The following is a 24,586-nucleotide window of genomic DNA, read 5'->3' on the forward strand; positions in this document are numbered from 1 at the left end:
AATTCTACAATGTGATATATTTGTCCTGGACAGCGTTACATCAATCCAATCTTATCATTAACAAATCCCCTATGACTTTGTTCATATTTTCATATCAAACATGCCTAAGTACAGGGCATTCGCAGAGCTTCCACTCCTTTTCTTCATTTCTCTGTGGGTCAGAACTCTTAATTTACCATATGAGCTGCCCTGCATCATGCTATTAAGGAATAGGTGGTTGATCTCTGCTTTTATTGATTTTAAGTGGCATATTTTAAAACTGAATTCTTTCTGTCTATACAGTATTACATATAGGCTATGTTATTCCCTGGCCTCATTGAGCCAGGCCACATGCTGAGCGGTACCTACAAGTCTATTCAAGTGTCACAAGCAAACAGTGCTATGTCCTGGAAGCTGCTAACAGTGGCGGGTTTATCTCCTCACACTGGGATGTAAAAACCTCCAAACACCATTACATCAGATGCTGCGTCTTTTACTGTTACACTAGCTTATCAATGGATTCATTTGATACAACCTATTTACCCTGCAGTTATGAATTATCCCTTGTAAATAAATGCAAGCTCTCTAATTTACAGCTAGGGGTTAGTTTGTGTTTATACTACCTATTGAAGGGAAGTACTAGCTAGGGAAATACATGATCAAATACAATGGATGTCTGTGATCTGCATATCTAAAGCTGGTCTCTGCACAAAGGGTTTACCTAACTCAATTACATGTTCTTGGCCTCATTTGGTCACACCTTTATCTGAATTGACCATCAGGTTAATTTAGGTATTCATGCAAAGATTTATTTGGGTCCTGACATCCAATATTCTATTTCAGCATATCAGATCTATGCTTTATCCTGACACCGCAGTTTAGTAAATCTAGCCCCTAAAGTCAATTCTTCAGACCGTTTGCCTGTCTACAAATACATCTTCAGTAACTGCATAAGCAGTAGGGATGACCAGCTCAATGGGAAGTTTTGGCTGTGCAAGTGGTGTTGGCTGTGAGAAATATAACTTTATCAGACAGCCGGATCCCCTCCACCACAATGACGTTATTCCTAAGGTTTATCCTTAAATCAGTTCTTTGTGGTTATAGCAATAAAAAGCAAATAACCTTTGTTCATCCTAATGTTGTCTTTTTATTGCCAATAAAGTTTAATGAAATTGAAAAAAAAAAACTACAATAGTCTTTTGGAGATCAATATGTTATGATTGTTTATCTGATACCTCATTGATTCTTTTTTATTTGTTTCTGTAGACAAATGAAATTCTGGAGCTGCAGAGAATGCGGATGAAAGACGAGATCCGGGAGTACAAGTTCCGAGAGGCCAGGCTTCTTCAGGATTACACTGAGCTGGAAGAGGAAAACATTACATTACAGAAATTAGTGTCTACATTAAAACAAAATCAGGTATGGCGGTGTCAGGCCGTGGAGAGATGACCAGTTATTGTTAATAAATGGTAGTATTTTGTTGTTATTATAAGTCTATCACCATCCTGTATAGTATCTATGTCTGATGTATCATACCATATATCATAAAATCTTTATTAAGAGTTCCCTAAATTTGTTAAGGATAATAAAACTGTTAATAATAATGATAATTATAGGGATGCCGTTACTAATAGCAATAGGAATAATAAGAAATAGGTTGCTATTAATATTATCCATTAAAGTATTCCAGCCTGCAGCCCTTAATGTATGTATTGAATTGCTTTTGGAGAGATATTACAGTACGTTACACCACAGGTTATACAATATATAAGACGATGCAGTATGAAAAGTGTAATGGGAATTTAAGTAAATGGAATTTGATAGTTTTACAATGAAGGCGGTGGGAGAAGTGACGGGATGGCGTACCGCCATATACACCCCCACTTTGACCGTTGGAACAATGTGCCCCTTTTCTAAAATTAAAAATATATTAAAAATCACTGAGGAGTTTCATGGCTATATAACACACAGGTCACATAAATCTGAGGGGACGTCAAATATCAGTAATAGTTTAGAGTAAGAGATGTGTTATTGCTTATAATGCACAAGTTTTTCTAATGAACACTAATGTGATGACATCAGAACTCACATTTATAAGAGATGACATCAGAACTCACAGATTATAATTGATGATTTCAGAATTTACAGATTATAAGTGATGACTTCAGAACTCACCGATTATAAGTGATGACTTCAGAACTCATCATCATCATCATCACCATTTATTTATATAGCGCCACTGATCCCGCAGCGCTGTACAGAGAACTCATTCACATCAGTCCCTCCCCCGTTGGAGCTTACAGTCTAAATTCCCTAACACACACATACACACACAGAGAGACTAAGGGCAGTTTTGATAGCAGCCAATTAACCTACTAGTATGTTTTTTAGAGTGTGGGAGGAAACCGGAGGAAACCCACGCAAACATGGGAAGAACATACATACTCCACACAGATAAGACCATGGTCAGGAATTAAACTCATAACCCCAGCGCTGTGAGGCAGAAGTGCTAACCACTGAGCCACCGTGCTGCCCAACTCACCGATTATAAGTGATGACTTCAGAATTCACCAATTATAAGTGATGACTTCAGAACTCACCGATTATAAGTGATGACTTCAGAACTCACAGATGATAAGAGATGACTTCAGAACTCACCGATTATAAGTGATGACTTCAGAACTCACCTATTATAAGTGATGACTTCAGAACTCACCGATTATAATTGATGACTTTAGAACTCACTGATTATAAGTGATGACTTCAGAACTCACTGATTATAAGTGATGACTTCAGAACTCACTGATTATAAGTGATGACTTCAGAACTCACAGATTATAAGTGATGACTTCAGAACTCACAGATTATAAGTGATGACTTCAGAACTCACAGATTATAAGTGATGACTTCAGAACTCACCGATTATAAGTGATGACTTCAGAACTCACCGATTATAAGTGATGACTTCAGAACTCACTGATTATAAGTGATGACTTCAGAACTCACTGATTATAAGTGATGACTTCAGAACTCACTGATTATAAGTGATGACTTCAGAACTCACTGATTATAAGTGATGACTTCAGAACTCACAGATTATAAGCGATGACTTCAGAACTTACCGATTATAAGTGATGACTTCAGAACTCACCTATTATAAGTGATGACTTCAGAACTCACTGATTATAAGTGATGACTTCAGAACTCACTGATTATAAGTGATGACTTCAGAACTCACTGATTATAAGTGATGACTTCAGAACTCACCTATTATAAGTGATGACTTCAGAACTTACCGATTATAAGTGATGACTTCAGAACTCACCGATTATAAGTGATGACTTCAGAACTCACCTATTATAAGTGATGGCATTAGAACTCACCGATTATAAGTGATGACTTCAGAACTCACCAATTATAAGTGATGAATTCAGAAGTCATCGATTAAGTGATAACATCAGAACTTACTGTTTATAGGATTAGTTTAGTTTGCATATATATAAACATTCATTATTATCACTTGTGTTGCATAAGAAGGTGCTATCCAGAATGCTATAAACAAAATGTTTAATGAAACAATAAGTATAATCAAAACAATGCATTGTTCTGTAATGTATACAGATGTGCAATCATTACACCACTATTGTACTAAAAACATACAATTGCTTTTTTTAATCACAATTTTCCATCAACAGTTAATCTGAGAACCAACAAGTCCTCAATATCAACATTCTTTAGAGACATTGGGAGCATGACTCATGTGCACACATCTTGGCAGCTGAATACTCTTATAAGCACACAAGAGTTTAATTAAGAGATATATCAAATTTCACTCAAAAAATAGTATTTTTACCAATGGGAATTTCCATTTCTCTGGAGATTTAGCCAACGCTCCAATTACTTCTCGTGTTTAACTAATCGTCCTTCTTGTAGATCATTTGCACCTTATTTATTTATTTATTTTTCTGTACAGTTATGCGCTGAACCAACTTTTCATCTCTTTTTTTATTTTACAGTCAGTAGCTAATAAATAATACATTTAAAAACTGAATATAAACTTACAAGAATAATAGCTCTGTCTGGTTGGCAAAATAAGGGTTGGGCATTTAACACCAGTTTCTTGGTGAGATAAGTAATTATTAGCAAGTGTTTTCGTCAAGAGAATAACCAGGTTAAATGGATAATTATCGGGTAATGGCTTGGGCCTTTGACCTAGCAGTTGTTTCTTTGTAAACTCCAAGGGCCTCGCTTAGGAACTTAAACTAGGGATTTGGTGTATGTCAATTATTTATAATGCCATGGTCAGCTCTATTTATAGTTCAATGGGAGGGGTTAATATTATTTGTACATATTTATGACTGCCATTGTCATAGCTGCCATACTTCTTTGCCAAAATATAAAGTATAAAGAGCAAGCACTCCTAAGCTAAATAATATACAAAAGTAACGTGACAAGCATAGATACAGCTGCTTATCAGAGAAGTAGCTCTCAAAACTATTTTCAATCAGTAGCAATTATGTCCTTTTCCCACCGGCTTTTTAACAGTCCTTGTCTAAGCACCTTTGTGCAGAGCCGTCTTAACGTACGGGCACTCTGGGCAGTTGCCCGGGGGCCCTAGGAGCATAGGGGCCCCATAGGCTTGCTAACTTTTCAGTTTATTATTCCGGGAGATTTATTCAGGAACCTGCAAACCCTCTTTATTAAAATGTTTAGATGGACTAGTCACCTTAGTGTCAGCTGTTATCTGTACCTGCGATCTCGCTGTTGCGAATACATATCTTGACCTTGACTATAACAGCGTGCACGTACTAATTGTACATAAGTGGGTGAGAGGTCGTCTACGTAGGGCCCCAGTGCACTGCTTTGCCCGGGGGCCTATAATGCTGTTAAGACGGCCCTGCCCATGTGTCCATTTATCCACTACATTAAGGCTTATGGGCCTGAGTCATTAAGGAAGGTAAGGCAAAAAAAGGAGTAAATGTTCTCTGGGACAAACCATGTTAATCAATGCAAGGGGTGCAAATTAGTTTATTGTTTTGCACATCAGTTAAATACTGGCTGTTTTTTCATCTAGCACACAAATACTTGATAGCTTTCTTTGTACAATGAAATTTAAAGTTGATCTAGATCAGTGGTCAGGGAACAGGGGCAAATTACCCCAAATGGGGTAAAAATGAAATTCCTGGGGGTAATGCTGCCGATTCCCATGCTGTCAGTTGGATTGTAGACCCCTTTAAATGTGAAATTGCTGTTGTACCAGAAGAGCCTCAAGGGTTGGCAGAGGCACTTCTTGAGCTTCGATGCAATAATGAAGCACGTATTGCATTTGAAAACAAAGCAGATCTGTCATATTTTTGGATGTCAACAGCTGTAAAGGCATCAAAACTGCACATGAGGAGGCAGTCAAAAAGTTGCTGCATTATGCAACAACCTGCCTTTGCGTACAAGGATTTTCCACTCTAACGAACATAAAAACAAAGCAGAGAAATCGATTGGACGCTGAAGACTGTATCCAAATTGCTCTGACATCAAAATGCCCCAATATGATCCTCTCGTATCAAAAATGAAGCAACATCATTTCTCCAAAACCTGAAGTTTTGAAGTTGAAGCTTTCAAAGAAATTTTGAATTCCAATAATTAATAATATATTATTTGCTTACTTTCAAATCAAGGGGGTAACGTCGGCGTATCTAAATATATTTGGGGGTAAAAGGTAAAAAAGTTCCCTGACCCCTGATCTAGGACATGCCCTACACCAACTATAAATCTGTCCCCACATTTTACATTTACCTCCCCCTCCCATGCAACATGGTTTTGCCCAGGTGCAAAGTTACTCCTTTTTTATGCTTTACTCTCCTTATTGACTCAGGCCCTATATGTACATATGTATGTTGAATTTTTTGTATTAGTTCATGATATAGAGAAATGTCTAACGGGAGAATAGCCAACTGCTGCCACATATATACTTTCACAAAGTTTATTATACGTGCTTGGTCGCTAGTCACTTCTACTGGGCACAAGAATTCCTGATGCACCACTCCTTCTAGACACACAATACACACTGTAGACGCTCTTAACAATGCTGGGTTGGCCTGGCAGGTGTTCACAAAAGTATATTCAGTTATTCCCTATGGCTATGTCCCCATTAAATATATTAACACATAACAATATTAACAGCTTACTGTTTGTTCACATTTCACATTACAGTTTTGCCACAACCAGAGTGGCAAGTTCTGTGCATTTAGATATAGAGAAATATCCTAGAGTCAGTGCTGTAAAAGTTATAGAAAATGTTATGCTTGTATTGATATATGATGACTATGTGGCCATTTCCACTCCAGGGGAGGTCTGGCAGACTTTAGCCCGGGGGGCACGCACATAGCACTGGCCCATAACTAGCGGCCAATCCTTAAAGGGTGGTTTTTGGTACAATATATATTTATCAATATAAAAATAGCCTATTTTAGTGTTGCTTAATCCAGCGATACTTTATCATTATAAATAATAAATCTTAAAAAATAAAAATAAGTAATGCAACAAAAAAAACACACCTCACTTTATATTCTATTTTATATGTTCCTTCTCCCTACACCATTTTTTTGTATTTTTTTTTTATTATACCTGGTTGATTATAATGGGATTTATCAAAATGCAAAGAGACTGTTTGCTTTAAAAACCTGGGGCCTGATTCATTAAGGAACTTAAATTAAGAAGTTTCTTATTTAAGTCTCCTGGACAAAAACCATGTTACAATGCAAGGGGTGAAAATTAGTTTTCTGTTTTGCACATAAGTTAAATACTGACTGTTTTTTCATCTAGCACACAAATATTAACTTTAAATTTAACCCCTTGCATTGTAACATGGTTTTGTCCAGGAGACTTAAATAAGAAACTTCTTAATTTAAGTTCCTTAATGATTCAGGCCCCTGATGTTTTTGTTTCACCCTATATACTAAGAGGGTTATTTGTTTTAGGGTTAACCTAAACCAAATAATATGAGGGGTCATACTGGAAGGAGGAGTAGAGCACTAGGTGTCAATCTGACACCCTGGCCCAGAGCTGGGGGGCCTGTGCACTTTAGACAGGGGGCCACTATGATGTAAAATGTTTATCATTTTAGACAAATACACAGGCAATACTGTGTGTACTACTGTTAGGTGCACACAGTTCTGCCTTCACAAGCAGAACACTGTGAAGTGGGACATACCTCCCAACCGTCCTAAGCGAGACAGTCACCCAAATTCGGGACTGCCCCACCAGATGCAGGACAGTTGGCAGACTGTCCTGCTCTCTCCTACCTGTCCTTGTCACTTCACTACTTGTGGCTGCTGATGTCTTTAGTCGGTTGCTGCTTGTCTGGATCCTGGAATGTTGGAGGCCCTATTTAGAAAAAAAAAATGGGTACATAAAATTTTGAAAACTCCAAACAGTCCTGGGGCTAGATTTACTAAGCTGCGGTTTGAAAAAGTGGGGATGTTGCCTATAGCAACCAATCAAATTCTAGCTGTCATTTTGTAGAATGTACCAAATAAATGAAAGCTAGAATCTGATTGGTTGCTATAGGCAACATCCCCACTTTTTCAAACCCGCAGCTTAGTAAATCTAGCCCCTGGTGTTAAATTATTAGCAGCCACATTTTATAATTAGGCCCCCCTCCAGCCTCAACATTAAAATAATAATATTCACATTTGCTAAATAGATCTATTTCCCTCCAACCAACACTGCCATTAGATAGCAAACACATTTAATATATAAACCAATTTCCCCCCATCCAAACAGCCCCACCAATAAATTAAATTGCCCCCCCACCCCAAAAATAAAATAGCACCCATTAAATAACTAGCCCCCTCCTGCACTCCCATTAAATAGCCTACCTCCCACACTAAATTAAGACCCCCCCTTCCCTCACACATTTTACTGACACGTTGCCCATCACACACTCATTTTACTGACATGCTGCCCATCACACACATTTTACTGACATGCTGCCCATCACACACACATTTTACTGACATGCTGCCCATCACACACATTTTACTGACATGCTGCCCATCACACACACATTTTACTGACATGCTGCCCATCACACACACATTTTACTGACATGCTGCCCATCACACACATTTTACTGACATGCTGCCCATCACACACACACACACATTTTACTAACATGCTGCCTGTCACACACACACATTTTACTGACATGCTGCCCGTCACACACACACATTTTACTGACATGCTGCCTGTCACACACACACATTTTACTGACATGCTGCCCATCACACACATTTTACTGACATGCTGCCCATCACACACACACACACATTTTACTAACATGCTGCCTGTCACACACACACATTTTACTGACATGCTGCCCGTCACACACACACATTTTACTGACATGCTGCCCGTCACACACACACACGTTTTACTAACATGCTGCCTGTCACACACACACATTTTACTGACATGCTGCCCGTCACACACACACATTTTACTGACATGCTGCCCGTCACACACACACACGTTTTACTGACATGCTGCCTATCGCACACACATTTTACTGACATACTGCCCATCACACACATTTTACTGACATGCTGCCCATCACACACAAATTTTACTGACATGCTGCCCATCACACACATTTTACTGACATGCTGCCCATCACACACACACATTTTACTGACATGCTGCCTATCACACACATTTTACTGACATGCTGCCCATCACACACACACATTTTACTGACATGCTGCCCATCACACACACACACACACATTTTACTAACATGCTGCCTGTCACACACACACATTTTACTGACATGCTGCCCGTCACACACACACACATTTTACTGACATGCTGCCTGTCACACACACACATTTTACTGACATGCTGCCCGTCACACACACACATTTTACTGACATGCTGCCCGTCACACACACACACGTTTTACTGACATGCTGCCTATCACACACACATTTTACTGACATACTGCCCATCACACACATTTTACTGACATGCTGCCCATCACACACAAATTTTACTGACATGCTGCCCATCACACACATTTTACTGACATGCTGCCCATCACACACACACATTTTACTGACATGCTGCCCATCACACACCCAATTTACTGACATGCTGCCCTTCACACACATTTTACTGACATGCTGCCCATCACACACACATTTTACTGACATGCTGCCCGTCACACACACACACGTTTTACTGACATGCTGCCCGTCACACACACACATTTTACTGACATGCTGCCCGTCACACACACACACGTTTTACTAACATGCTGCCTGTCACACACACACATTTTACTGACATGCTGCCCGTCACACACACACATTTTACTGACATGCTGCCCGTCACACACACACACGTTTTACTGACATGCTGCCTATCACACACACATTTTACTGACATACTGCCCATCACACACATTTTACTGACATACTGCCCATCACACACAAATTTTACTGACATGCTGCCCATCACACACATTTTACTGACATGCTGCCCATCACACACACACATTTTACTGACATGCTGCCTATCACACACATTTTACTGACATGCTGCCCATCACACACACACATTTTACTGACATGCTGCCCATCACACACACACACACACATTTTACTAACATGCTGCCCGTCACACACACACATTTTACTGACATGCTGCCCGTCACACACACACACATTTTACTGACATGCTGCCCATCACACACCCAATTTACTGACATGCTGCCCTTCACACACACATTTTACTGACATGCTGCCCATCACACACACATTTTACTGACATGCTGCCCGTCACACACACACACGTTTTACTGACATGCTGCCCATCACACACACACATTTTACTGACATGCTGCCCATCACTTACCTTATTCATCTGCGCGCTGCTCCTCACGCATGGGACGGCACCTGTCACGTGGTGCGCGTCCCATGTGACATCGGGGCTGTGAGAGAGAGGGGGGGAGACGAGAGAGGGGAGGGAGGGGGGACAGAACGGAGGGATCTACAGCCAATGATAGTAGGTGGCTGGTTCTGGAGGAGGGGCTTTGCCACCAAGCAATAGAGACTTGGGCCAGTCATTGAACCGGCCTAAAATAGACTTCTTCTGTCCGACCCGGCCAACCTGCCCCTGGCCCACTCTGTCTCTACAAGATCCTTACACATCAGTTAGGTCTCATCTGATAATATCACTATGTACTCAAGGGACCTCTGGCCGATGCTCAATACTAGGAGCCAAGACAGTTATCTATTGTCTGCAACTGCTGATGAGAAAAGCTACAGAGATAACAATGGCAGCTCTGACCTCTACAGACAAGTATTTGCTTCAAACAAGTAAAAGATAAGATAAAATAATGACAATGTGTTTATATTTTTGTGAGAAATTAATCAATAAGATATAAGCTCCCACAATGCACTGACTTGATAATACAACAGCCTGGTCTGATTCTGGCTCTGCACATCCAAGGATGAGGCTGACTAATTGGTCCTGGGCTCCCCTTATTGATATCCAGGGCCTGATTATACAATAGGCTGACTATTCTGCAGCCTAGGGCGCGAGTTGTTGTTTTTATTTTGGGGTGGGGGTGGCGCAACATATTTGGGGGGTGCAAAACTGACAGGGGGAGGTATAAACTGAAATTCATCTTAAAATATAAGAGAATAGTTGTTCTCCATAGTAAAAAGAAAACATGAAAGAGAAATGTAGTTCATTTTTAATCTTGACGTATTCAAGGCTAAAGACAATGAGTCACTTGAGGATAAGTGAGTAGGAGAGGCAGGTATGGCGACTGGCCCAGATGTTACAGCCCCCTCCACATCTTCAACTTCATTCAGGCCTTTGTTCTGGAGGAAGACAGGTTTTAAATCAAGGACAAGTTTTTTTTTTACCTACCGTGTATTAGCCTTGGGCGGTCTTAACCCTTAATTAAACCCTGTTTATATAATTTAGCATACAAATGAAGAAATACCTAAAATGGGTAAGCAGCCAAATATAGTTGAATTAATATTAATGTCAGGTAAAAACAGAATATGTTACTATACAGCAACTAAGAAAGTATACATAGAGATACAGAAGTGGAAGTTGCGCAATAAATTAATAGATTCACAGCAGGTGCTTGAAAGGGGGGGTTGTTATCCAGGAAAAAAAAACAGAGAAAAATCCCACAGCACCCTGCTGTGAGCCAGTACAAGAGCCGATATTCTACTTGTACATATAATTCAGAGATCTCACTTACACACATTTGCAAATCCATGATAAGACACCCGCCCTGTCAAGGCGCTTCTGCTAATAGGGTGGTCCTAACGCTAATCAAGTGACAGTCCCTATATTGGGCCATACATTCATGTGTTTTTAAATTGAGAGCTAACTTACCAAGAGGTACACCAGGAGTCTTCAAATGGCACTAGAGGATCAGCATTGCCCATCAACTACTGATGCCAAACATGCCTCTCAGAAAACAATACAGAAATGGAAGTTTCTCAATTTATAGGTTCGCAGCAGGTGCTTGAAAGGGTGTGGTTATCCAGAAAGGATGAAAAATCCCCCAGCACACTCATGTGAACCAGTAAAAGAGCCGATATTCTACTTGCACATAAAATGTAGAGATCTCCGTTACACACGTTAGTGTGTAACTGAAATTTCAGCATTTTTGGCTTCTCATGCATTTGCAATGTGTATAACTGTGATTCTGTACCCAGACTGGCCTGACAAGCGATAGGATTCCTCCTACAGCTGTCAGCCGGTGTCACCGATGAGCTGAGCATAGCTCAGTTACCCCGGTGATATTTCCTTATTCAATTGTGGTGAAACCTAAGTTTCACAAATTCGGCAAGTGAAGATGTCTTTATTGCTGTGCCAAGCAGCAATAGGAAATCTCCATTCCGGAGGGGTCTTGATAAACTGACCCCTTAGACCAGGGGTCAGGGAACTTTTTTACCTTTTACCCCAAAATATATTTAGATACGCCTACGTTACCCCCTTGATTTGAAATGAAGGAATTCATATATTATTAATTATTGGAATTCAAAATTTTATTGAATCTATTCAAAATTTCTTTGAAAGCTTCAACTTTAAAACTTCAGGTTTTGGAGAAATGATGTTGCTTCATTTTTGATACGAGAGCATCAATATTGGGGCATTTTGATGTCAGAGCAATTTGGATACAGTCTTCAGCGTCCAATCGATTTCTCTGCTTTGTTTTTATGTTCGTTAGAGAGGAAAATCCTTGTTTGCAAAGGTAAGTTGTTGCAAAAGGCAGCAACTTGTTGACTGCCTCCTCATGTGCAATTTTGATGCCTTTGCAGCTGTTGACATCTAAAAATATGACAGATCTGCTTTGTTTTCAAATGCAATACGTGCTTCATTATTGCATCGAAGCTCAAGAAGTGCCTCTGCCAACCCTTGTGGCTCTTCTGGTACAATAGTAATTTCACATTTAAAGGGGTCTACAATCCAAGTGACAGCATGGGAATCGGCAGCATGACCCCCAGAAATTTCATTTTTACCCCTGTTCCCTGACCACTGCCATAGACTAAATATAGGCAAGAGGGTGGGTATGACCAATAGAATAGCCACCCAGTGTTGAGCCGACACGTCTGTTCTCAGATATCTTTGGCCGACATATTATCCCTAAGACGATCCATTGAGTAAAGACATTTGTCCTTAGGCATCTGCTGACATAGTATCCCTAAGAAACATCACGTTAACTCCTTCCCGCTACAGTGTTCAACAAAGTGTTCAGCAAAAAATTGTAAGAGGGTGCTAAATTTTGTTTTATTTCTAGAAATATATAACAGCTATACGCTCCTTCAATCTCTATTTAAACACGAATATCCAATTGTAAAGCGCTACAGAATTTGCTGGCGCTATATAAATAAATGTGGATGATAAATAAATGTTGATGATACACTTTCATTGATTTTATCATTCATCCATTACCCCTGGACTCTACGTGCAAAACTTTATTTCCTACTAAAGAGAAATGTACTCTGTAGATAAGCATGGGTTATTATAACTTTATTGTTCTGTATTCAGTGAAATGCGTGGGCACACATCAGTTATGTGCATATAACCTTACACCTCTGTACCTCTTCGCTAGCCCTGTTTTCCCTGTTTTCTTAAGCTTCGGCCTTCTTCTCGCTGATTTCTACCATCCCTTTCACTATCTGTCCAAGATATAATCTGATTTGCTTTACCCTGTCACCTGTGTTTGTATATATTTTTGTATCATGTTATGTCTCGGTTCTGTTTTCTGTATATGTAATGTACGGCGCTGCAGACCCTTTGTGGCGCCTTATAAGTCAAAGATAATAATAATAATCTGTACATTCAGATGAACTGATATGTGAGTGGTTAGCTCCATCAAGATGAAATGCATAAGATGAATGTGTGACATTGGTACCACATCCTTCCCGCTTCATTTTGAAAGTAGCCAAACATCACAACTTCCTGTAGTTAACGTTTAGATGCTGAGATTGGTTAGCTCTTCCCACGTCAAACTTGTACCTATAGACACACCGGAGTTAGTTGACCTGAAATTTTTTGTGCTTTCTAATTTATGTTGCTTGACACTTGTTTTTGTGTTTTTTTTTTACTTAGGTTGAATATGAAGGTCTGAAACATGAGATCAAACGATTTGAGGAGGAGACGGTGTTGCTGAACAGTCAACTGGAAGACGCCATTCGATTGAAGGAGATCTCAGAGCACCAACTGGAAGAAGCCCTGGATACCTTGAAGAATGAGAGGGAACAGAAAAATAATCTGAGAAAAGAGCTAGCCCAATATATTAACATCAACGACAGTATGTATAACAACCACATTAATATCGCAGTGGACGGGCTGAAGTTTACCGAGGACGGGGATTCCAACAATGAGGATAAGATGAACGGTCACATCCATCCCCCCATTGTGAAACTAAACGGTGACTATCGGACTCCGGCGGTTAGGAAGGGGGAGTCGCTCAATCCTGTCTCCGACCTTTTCAGTGAGCTGAATATTTCGGAAATGCAAAAACTCAAACAGCAGCTTATTCAGGTAGGTTTGTTGGCTTCAAATTGTACCCACAATGGAGAGAGACATTTTTGTAGCATTTTGTGGTGTGGGGCAAAATTCATGAGAATGTAGCCTATGAAATCATAAAGTGCTTCAGGGATGTAAAGTCCCTGGTTCCTAGTGAATTGAGAAGTTGCATGTTCATCTGTGTAGGTTCAACCCAAAATTTGGCTTAAAATCATCACGTTGGATACTGCAGTTGTACTCCTAATACTTGTAATAGGACTTCTTCCTGAAATCACAAGATTATAACTCAAAAACATAGTGTTGTTGACATTTTACATCCAAACTATGAACTGCCTTAATAAAATCCGTAAAATGGAAATAATTAATGCAGCCCACTGTTTGTTTTCATGATTACATATGTTGCTGATAGTTCTTCACAATCTATCTGTCAAATTGCAGCAACAGTGTGTGTTGGAGTTATCAACAGACATTTTCAGGCAGAATTCCTATTTTAAGAATCAGGAGTTACTCAAGTAAGTTGGAGTGGAGTTATCCTTTTATTCTGCACACCATAAGAGTTTACTTATTCTCATGAACATTTGGCTCTTGTGTGACCCAACGTTCAACTCTTGTGTGACCCAACGTTCAACTCTGATGCGCTCTAAAAAGGCTGGGAGTGCAATCTGAATGCATGTTCCTCAGGGATTACTGATCGAGTGCACCACAGAACATGTGGTATTGAAGGGACATATCTCGCATCTGTCCCCAAATCAGAACAAAGTTTCAGATATGCAGGTAGGCGGGACAGTCACCTCAAATCGTGACTGTCCGTCCTAAGTTGGGACAGTTGGGAGAGTAGGCAACTATGATATAATGTAGTAACCAACCACTTTCTGCCCCTCCAACATGCTTTCATTAAGCCAGATAGGTACTCGCCTGCAGGACAGACACTCACTGGTGCTGGGAGGTGCTGGTCGCTCACAGAGGTACTGCAAAGCCTGGTATTGGTGGCTCTGTATGTAGGCTTGCATCATTTTCTTATCCAATATGGGTCACATGACTCAAAAATCACATGACACAACTGAATAGCACATCTCCTCACTCCGTCTGCAGTGCAGTGCCCCACCAAACTGCTCCACAGGGTTACGAGCCGCGGCGGTGCCTCTTCCGCGTCCCGGCCGTCGCTATGATGACTGGGACGTCACTTCCGGGTCACGGAGGCAACGGCCAGGACACTGTAGAATATAGCGCCTCGTCCCGGCATTAGGTGCAGCCGGGCGCGCGTGCTAATTAGCAGGTGGGGGCCAATAGGAAAGCCTCTAGGGCTGATCGCTCCTCTTACCCCATTGGCCAGTGGTTCTTTATAAGGCAGGGAGGGCTTAGCCTCCCGGTCGGTTATAGTTCAGTGCTCCTGTACCTAGCCTGCTCCTGTGCCTCTGTTGGTGTATTGCCTTTGGATTTTTGACTACTCGTGTATGACCCCTTGCCTGCTTACTGGATTTTGCCATCTTGCCTGTGTCCCTGATCTTTTGGCCTGTACCCGGATTCTGCTGACCTGCTCGTGACCCTGACCCTTTGGCGTGTTTTTGACTGTTCTTTTCTGCAAGTGACCCCTGACCTCGTCTCGGTCTCTGGAAACGCGGTCTGCCATAACTCTCCAATCCTGGGTTCTGCGCAGCCGGTACCCATCTCACGACCCTCCGTTTGTCTCCACTAGGGGCAACAGTGAACACCAGACTTTCGGAGTAGACTCCGGGTTTTGTGGTACTGGCTGCAGGGGTTCCTAACACACAGGTCCGGATCTCCTCTGGTCTCTGCATTAATAGCAGTTCTTCTCAAACACATGACAGTGCTGTCCGAGCCCGTCCCCCGTGAGCTTCCCCTTCTTTTATGTGTTTTATAAGGCCCACCCCTAAATCAGATAGTAGAGCAGCACAAGGACCCATAAAGTCTTCGGGGGGACTAACAGAATAACCGGTTCTCTGTACCACATGTACGTCTAACTTTGCATCCTATTGTAACATAGCTAACACCACACAAAATTACATTTTAGTTGTGGAAGGGAGTTCTCCTTTAATATTAGAATGTATTCTGTGGAATTGTGAAACAACATATTGTCCGTCTCCTTTGAAATTGTCTAATCAATGAATTCTTCCTTGTTATTTTTGCTGAAGAATGCAGAAAAAAGATGGGTTTTACGATTTGTTTTGTGCGATCAATGCCTCACTCCTGACATTATTGATTCTTGCATGTGGATAATGGACTTTGTGCGCTATAAATATATACTCCACGCTTAAACAGTTCTAGGAAAGGTTCTGGGACATACTCGTGGCCTCATTTAACCTCCTGAAAATTAAATAAAGGAATGTGTTATCTTTTGATAAAGAAATAAAGTATTTTGAATTTATAAATTTTTCTCCATATTAAGTGGTTAATGGTGACCTCATTCATTTTCTGAGATAAAAGGATAACATCATGCTAAAATTAAGTGTTCTGTAAATTGTCTCCCCCAAATAGAAAAAAACAAAGAGGTCTGTTCTCTTGGAACCCTGTGGTCAAGCGATTCTGCCCCGCTACTGTGGCTTTCCTCAGTCTGTTTTCTGGCCAGCAGCACCTTGGGAGATTGCCTGCTTTTCACGGAACTGCTTTCAGGGGCCTTTTTTTTTTTTTTTTTCCCCCATGGAAGCATAAGGTGGACCCTATAGCCTGAGAAAGCTTCATGTGAGGATATGTGCATTCATAGTCAAATTGGATAGGTATAGAAATTTGCTTTCAGGCCGATTGATCACATCATGTGGAACTCAACCAGTGCAATCGACATTGTGCAATGTTGACTTTTCTTACCTTTCCTCTGGCAGATGCAGAGTGTAACTCTGTGAAGCGTGGGGCCGGGCAGGTCTTAATGATGCAATTTGGGTCCTAACACCCCTGCCACCACAGTGTGATGTTGCTTTTGGCACATTGCCATATTGTCTCAGGATTCTGATTTCGTAAGTCTCCTAGACGTTCTAGGAAAGTCATCAACTATGATCTTGCGGTGATCGATAGTGCTGTTGTTGTTGCCCTGGACATTGAAAGACATCAATCACTACTTTCCCTTTAGTAAATTAGGGAAAAAGGATAACCAAATGTACATGAAACTGTCCCTTGAAAAGTGCTACCCTAAGCATTTGTCTAGTTAGACTTTATGGCAATTACAGCCAGGTTATTTGCCAACTTGGTTCTTGGTACTTGTGAAAGCCCAAACACATGACGATTTTGGCCCAATTTGATCTAAATGGGCAATCCGGACAATATTCTCCCAATGACCAATTGACCCAATGCAGTACGATATAATTATAAGGCGACATGAGCAACAAACGTAGGGCATGCCAAAAATGTCATCTAAAGGTGGAAGATCAAAAAAAATATATAAATGCGTTGCTAATGTAGGACAGACAGGATTGTATCTAACCTAACCTAGACTTAAGTTGGCATAGGCATAAGGTAATACAGGTTTTATGGGCCTATGTATTCACAGTGCCTGGACACTAGAAATTATAAATACAACTTTAAACCACATAACACTTCTGTTAATGTATATGTACATGAACAATAGAATTACAATGAAATCATAGGTTTTATACATAGTCTGGCAGCCCCATTAAATATACATGAATTAGTTTTAGATGAAACTTTAGCAGCCGTGATCCGTTATTACATGTCCATAGAACAGTATCACTCAGCAGAATGCCCATGCCCTTTCTGCAATATATCCAGTGGTTGCAAAACCTGAGATCAGTATTAAAAATACACATCCGCCAGAGTGAGCGCTATCAGATGTCGCTGTCCTGCTTATATGTCAGTGCTTTGTCCATAAAGTCTGCCGGGTTGTCATTGAGTCATAAATCATACAAGGAGACACAGGGGATTATGCTGATAGATGCAGTATTATTATTATCCTTATTATCCTTTAGTTACAAAGCACCCACATATTACGCAGCGCTGTATGGGGAGGGGTTCATGAGACAGATGAATATCATACAATGGCGTGAGACAAAAGGTAATGATGGCTATGCCCAAACGAGCTTACAACCTAAGACTTGTGGGGGACACTTGAGGAATAAGGTAGCTGAATAACAATTGTATATGTTGGTGGGGATACATGTTCATGGATACAGTGCTTGTATCCATGGACTAGTTTCTGGTTCCAGGCAGCTGATACTGATAGTTGATAATTACAGGTCCAGCATTAATCCCTGACTCTGTGCAGTTGGTGGATACAGGCACTGTGCTAGTTTCTGTTTCCAGGCAGCTAAATAATGATAGTTGATAATTACAGGTCCAGCATTAATCCCTGGCTCTGTGCAGTTGGTGGATACAAGCACTGTGCTATCTTCTGGCCCCAGGCAGCTGATAATGATAGGTGATAATTACAGGTCCAGCATTAATCCCTGACTCTGTGCAGTTGGTGGATACAGGCACTGTGCTAGTTTCTGGCTCCAGGCAGCTGATAACGATAGGTGATAATTACAGATCCAGCATTAATCCCTGACTCTGTGCAGCTGATGGATACAGGCACTGTGCTAGTTTCTGGTTCCAGGCAGCTGATACTGATAGTTGATAATTACAGGTCTAACATTAATCCCTGGCTCTGTGCAGTTGGTGGATACAGGCACTGTGCTAGTTTCTGGTTCCAGGCATCTGATACTGATAGTTGATAACTACAGGTCCAACATTAATCCCTGGCTCTGTGCAGTTGGTGGATACAGGCACTGTGCTAGTTTCTGGTTCCAGGCAGCTGATAATGATAGATGATAATTACAGGTCCAGCATTAATCTCTGACTTCGTGCAGCTGATGGATACAGGCACTGTGCTAGTTTCTGGTTCCAGGCAGCTGATACTGATAGTTGATAATTACAGGTCCAACATTAATCCCTGGCTCTGTGCAGTTGGTGGATACAGGCACTGTGCTAGTTTCTGGTTCCAGGCAGCTGATACTGATAGTTGATAATTACAGGTCCAACATTAATCCCTGACTTTGTGCAGCTGATGGATACAGGCACTGTGCTAGTTTCTGGTTCCAGGCAGCTGATATTGATAGTTGATAATTACAGGTCCAACATTAATTCCTGCCTCACAGTGCTGAGGTCATGAGTTCAATTCCCGACCATGGCCTTATCTGTGTGGAGTGTATATGTTCTCCCTGTGTTTGCGTGGGTTTCCTCTTAGTACTCCGGTTTCCTTCCACACTCCAAAAACATACTAGTAGGTTAATTGGCTGCTATCAAAATTGACCCTAGTCTCTCCCTCTGCCTGTATGTGTGTGTGTTAGAGACTGTAAGCTCCAATGGGGCAGGGACTGATGTGAATGGGTTCTCTGTACAGCGCTGCGGAATTAGATGCACTATGTAAATAAATGATGATGAAGGAATTGCAGTTTATGTGGTCAGCGTAGTTCTGACGATTTCACAAAGAACATAGGATTTTGTCACAATAACTCTGCCTTATTTATACGTCATGAATATATAAAAACAAGACAGAAACAGGTATGGATTTTGCCCAATCGCACCTAGTAATCAACATCCTCCAGAATTGTCAAAATGATTTTAACCACCCACGGTATCGGTCTATGCTGTATATTGGGAGATGCTTCCATACACATATAATTATACAATTTACAGAAAAAAGAGGAAAAAAAATGTGTTTTATTTGCGGCACAATCTTTACTCGTTATAGTTAGACTATTCATGTATCCTGATTACTGAATAGGAAGCGAAATATATAAAAACTAGTGAACTCATATTGTGACTATGCAGTGATACTCTTACTATTAGCCTCCCCAATAATCCTTCATTAGAATATTAGTATGTCATATAAAAATAAAGTAAAACGTGTAGCGGCATGGAGTCTAGGGACAAACCGAGCGAAAACGCGCGTTTCGCTACAATTAGCTTTATTTATTTTTTTGCCATGATAAAGCTAATCAAACTTATAGGAGAATTCATGAACCTGTAGCGGCAACTGACTTGGTCAATAGGTAGTATGAATGAACAAATTACGTCTTTAAATATAATCAAGAGAAGAAGACCAATCCCAATTGGGGTAACTGCATAATATAAACTGGTTACGTTAACACAGACTTGGAAATAAACCTTGGAAAAGAGTACAGATGTGTGACGATGTATATGATGGATAGGAAGAGGTTATAAAGAGGGGGGTAGGGGGGGGAGGACGGCGTTGAGACCTGAACCGGAACCCCCAGTGACCAATGGACAGACAGAAATTAGTTCACTACTTTTGAGATATTTCGCTACCATATCATCATCATCATCACCATTTATTTATATAGCGCCACTAATTCCGCAGCGCTGTACAGAGAACTCACTCACCTCAGTCCCTGCCCCATTGGAGCTTACAGTCTAAATTCCCTAATATACACACACACACAGACAGACAGTATATATGAATATTTTAACTATAACGAATAAAGATTGTACATTTTAATATATAGAACATCCGAGAGTACCCCAAATAAAACACATTCTTCTTTCTCGTTTTTCTGTAAACCATATCTAACACATACAAGAATATTGTAATATAGCAAATATGTAGAGGTGAAAGGTCATGGCTTCTTAATAATGAGAAAAGCGACTATTATCAAGGAGTGTCAGTGCTAGCCAACACCAAGCAATTAAAAATAAATGAGACGCCTGCAAACTGATTGATGTCTCAAAACATTGTTTGAATATGAGACAGTCTGTTACTCAGAAGCATATACAGCAATTAGGTTCTTAACGGAGAAAGAGCAAATTTAAAAAATACAAATATATCTATAACATGTAAAAATCAAAAGTATCTAACATATGGATAGTGTAACTGTACTGCCTTGTACTGTAGGCAGGGTATCTGATCTTACCCCCTACTACAGGATGACTGCACAGGACCACGTCAATTTCCTTATAGCATTTGTTCCTGTTCTGTATGTGTGGCGAATTCATTGATTAAAAAGAACTATCATGAATTGACAGAGTGCATTGTCACTAGTATTGGTACATCATCATCATTTATTTATATAGCGCCACTATTTGTAGGAGATGCATAAACTAGTTCCCAGTGATTTCATAGGTCCCAGTCACATGAATATTGGTACAGCCAATGGGCAGCCTCCGCTGTATTAAAGTAATTCTATCGTTTTCAAATAAGCATTGCATAGGCGATTGTATTGTGTTTCTAACGCACAAAGTGATCTATTTTAGCAGATGTAAATAGTTAACAATTCAATACATTATTATATTATGATACAGTACAGTACAGCCAATACCAAAAGATAAATACATACCGCTTGCGCTACGCTGCGCTAACCACGGGCCCAGTGGACAGTAATTCACCCTTTGAATACTCTGATCAGTGAAGACTGAGGCTGCTATGATTATATATACAGTACAGTGTTACAGAGTGAACAATGGAGATGACGTAGCTTGTTTCTATAGGTCCAGACGTTGGGTGGGTCCAGGGTAAACAGGTCATAGGCTGATTCAATCTAAGGAATCCAAAGGTGGGGGTCGTCTCTCCAGGGGATGTGAGCATTTCATAGCCAGCATCATACAAAGGTTTATTCCCTAATATCAATAACTAAAGTATGCAATGTGCGATCTCTTCGCCGACTGCACCGGACAGCTGCTGATGAATAGGGTTTTAATATGATACTAGACATGCCACCTTTCCTATTATCTGAACCGTATATATCACTGAAGTGCACATATAATCATATTATATAAACTAATAATAAACCAAATACTGTCTGCTCATAAATTGCTGTGTAATGGATCCAATATGAATATGAATTACATGAATAACTAAAAGTTGTCATGCGAGTGTGTGCGTGCGTATTTTACCGTGTGATCGCCGTATGCCACGTGTAAAACAATATTAACCAATATACTTTCGTTCATCCAATTATACGACTTTGACAGTTGTCTGTGATGTCACTGGTTCCTATTGATTTAATAAGCTGCATCAATAGTTCATCAATATTGATTTAAGTGACAACACCAGGACAACTCCTAAGAGGAGGAAATGTTATATAGTAATACAAATTATGGAGTTATTTACATTATTTTGGGAATCAATCTGTATTTACACTGCAATGCTAAGAATCATATATGTGTGTATGTGTTTTTAAATTCACATTATTTTTTAACAAAAGTTTAAGTATGTGTTACAATACATGCAATAGCTTTGTGAATTCCACTGGTATTGCTTAATTCTAACTTATGTTTCGTTTGCTTGTAGGTGGAACGGGAGAAAGCTATCTTGCTGACCAACCTTCAAGAATCGGAGACTCAACTGGAACATACAAAGGGAGCCTTAACCGAGCAACACGAACGGGTCCATAGACTTACAGAACATGTGAACGCAATGAGGAGGCTTCACAGCAGCAAAGAGCTGGACTTTGATAAAGTTAACGTTTCTGGAGACGAGACCCACGACTATGAGGTCGATATCAACGGGCTTGAGATCTTGGAATGCAAATACAAAGTAGCCGTTACGGAAGTGATAGAACTCAAAGCTGAACTCAAAGCCTTAAAAGAAAAATACAACAAACACACAGAGAGCTACACGGAGGAGAAGTTTAAGCTGGACTCAAGGATCCAGACGTACGATGAACAAGTAACGGGGTTAGAGAGGGCGAGTAAGGAGAGCAGTGAAAAGCTGACTATTATGGAGAAAGAGCTGCAGATAATGACGGCTATTGCAAATGAAACTCATAATACCCTTAATACAGCTCAGGATGAGCTAGTGACTTTTAGTGAAGAGTTGGCTCAACTCTACCATCACGTGTGTCTATGTAACAATGAAACACCAAACAGAGTTATGTTGGACTACTACAGGCAAAGTAAGGTTACTCGTAGTGGAAGTTTGAAAGGTCCTGATGACCCCAGAGGACTTCTGTCACCTAGGCTGGCCAGGAGGGGTATGGCCTCTCCCGTTGAGGCAAGAAGTCCTTGTGAGCCTTCACCAAAACACAGTATAGAGTCTAGTAAAGAGCCGATCCCTCAAAAGTCTGCTACTGTGTCCCCCGTCATCACTGCCCCCCCATCCTCCCCCGTATCTGAGACTAGCGATATTCGCAAAGAGCCAATGAACATCTACAACCTCAATGCCATAATCAGGGATCAAATCAAACACTTGCAGAAGGCCGTGGACAGGTCCTTGCAGCTGTCTCGCCAACGGGCTGCGGCTAGAGAACTGGTGCCCATGATCGATAAAGACAAGGAAGCCTTAATGGAGGAAATTCTCAAGCTAAAATCTCTGCTTAGTACCAAGCGGGAGCAAATAGCAACCCTTAGAGCTGTATTAAAAGCAAACAAACAGGTAACAAATAGTACAAAAATAATATATGTCAATGTATAACAAACAGTAATATTGAGTTAACATGTTGCTGCCTCAAGGAGGTGGAAGTAATATATGGTAAATATCTAAGAACATCTCAAACACCTTCTAGTTTGCATAATAAAGCTTTAATCTAATGGGTTAGATAACACACACTTCATTAGGATTGCCGTAGTGAAGACTTCATTGGTTAAAACATTGTTTTGAAGTGTAAAGGGGTTTATCACTTTTAGGCAACCTATTCAATCTCCCACGTGTAACAAATAGGGGGTTCCCGGCCTTTTCATACCCTCTCCATCACCCACAACCTGCCTGCTAGTTTACATGCTTGTTATTTAGCAAACCGTCCATAGTGCTTTAATAAAACTCTTTTGAAAGACTATGGACTCCTAGGGCCGGATCTTAGATATGGGTAACAAGTGGTGCTGTGGTGGACCCATTGGTAATGAGCGGGAGGCAGGATTGTTTATCCAAAGTAGACAACCCCTTCAATACTTCAAACCTAATCTTTGTAGGCTCATGAACCACTTGTATGGACAACAGTCACCTGACAGAGCGTTCAGTGCTGGTGAATGCAGCATCTGATTGGTCATAAGCATTTCACAATGAATCAGAGGCCAACCTCTCTAGCACTGAACTCTCCCCCCTTCTTCAAATCTCCCCTAAGCCTAGTCGGCCTCTGTTGCCAGCTATGTGTACAACTATTTAAAAGTTCACCTGTCTTTGCACATTGAACTGCATTAAAGGCCCAAAACATCAAGCAAGGGTTGGCTCAAACGGCATAATGTGGTTAAAACAGCATAAAACTGGTTCAAACACCTCTTTTATGTATGCAGTGCTACTGTGGGAGCAGCCATTTTTCTGTTCCATTTATAGAACGCAGCGGAATCTGTCTCCTTCCTTACAGTTTCATACTGGAAGCACAGAGTTTAGCTAAAAGAAACAACAACTAAGGAAAAAGACAGGTTCCTCCCATACACAAGTTACCTGTCCATATACCTTAAATAAGCTGCTCAGGTCCCCCAAAATCTGTTTGCGTCACCCGCTCAGAAGAAGCTTCAAGCTGCTAAGGCATTCTGTATTTCATACATGGAAGCTACTCGTCAGGAATTATACTTATTAGGTCTCATTCCTTTAAGGAATAAGATGAAGTGTGTTTGAGACAGATAAGAAGAGTGTAGGGTCTATAGTTTT

At 40.6% G+C, this 24,586-nt stretch overlaps 1 protein-coding gene across 8 annotated transcripts in view; it reads left to right on the top strand.

Annotated features, from left to right (window-relative positions):
- BICD1 (BICD cargo adaptor 1) overlaps positions 1-24,586 on the top strand; it is a 209,332-nt gene that overhangs the window by 131,525 nt on the left and 53,221 nt on the right. For all 8 annotated transcript variants that reach the window (XM_075210315.1, XM_075210316.1, XM_075210318.1 and 5 more), the window contains exons 3-5: positions 1,246-1,398; positions 13,618-14,052; positions 22,292-23,374. In XM_075210315.1, coding sequence (XP_075066416.1) covers positions 1,246-1,398; positions 13,618-14,052; positions 22,292-23,374 — 1,671 coding nt within the window. The remainder of the gene's footprint in view (positions 1-1,245; positions 1,399-13,617; positions 14,053-22,291; positions 23,375-24,586) is intronic.

The sequence above is a fragment of the Mixophyes fleayi genome, chromosome 4, assembly GCF_038048845.1.
Source record: "Mixophyes fleayi isolate aMixFle1 chromosome 4, aMixFle1.hap1, whole genome shotgun sequence".
Classification (NCBI taxonomy): domain Eukaryota; kingdom Metazoa; phylum Chordata; class Amphibia; order Anura; family Limnodynastidae; genus Mixophyes; species Mixophyes fleayi.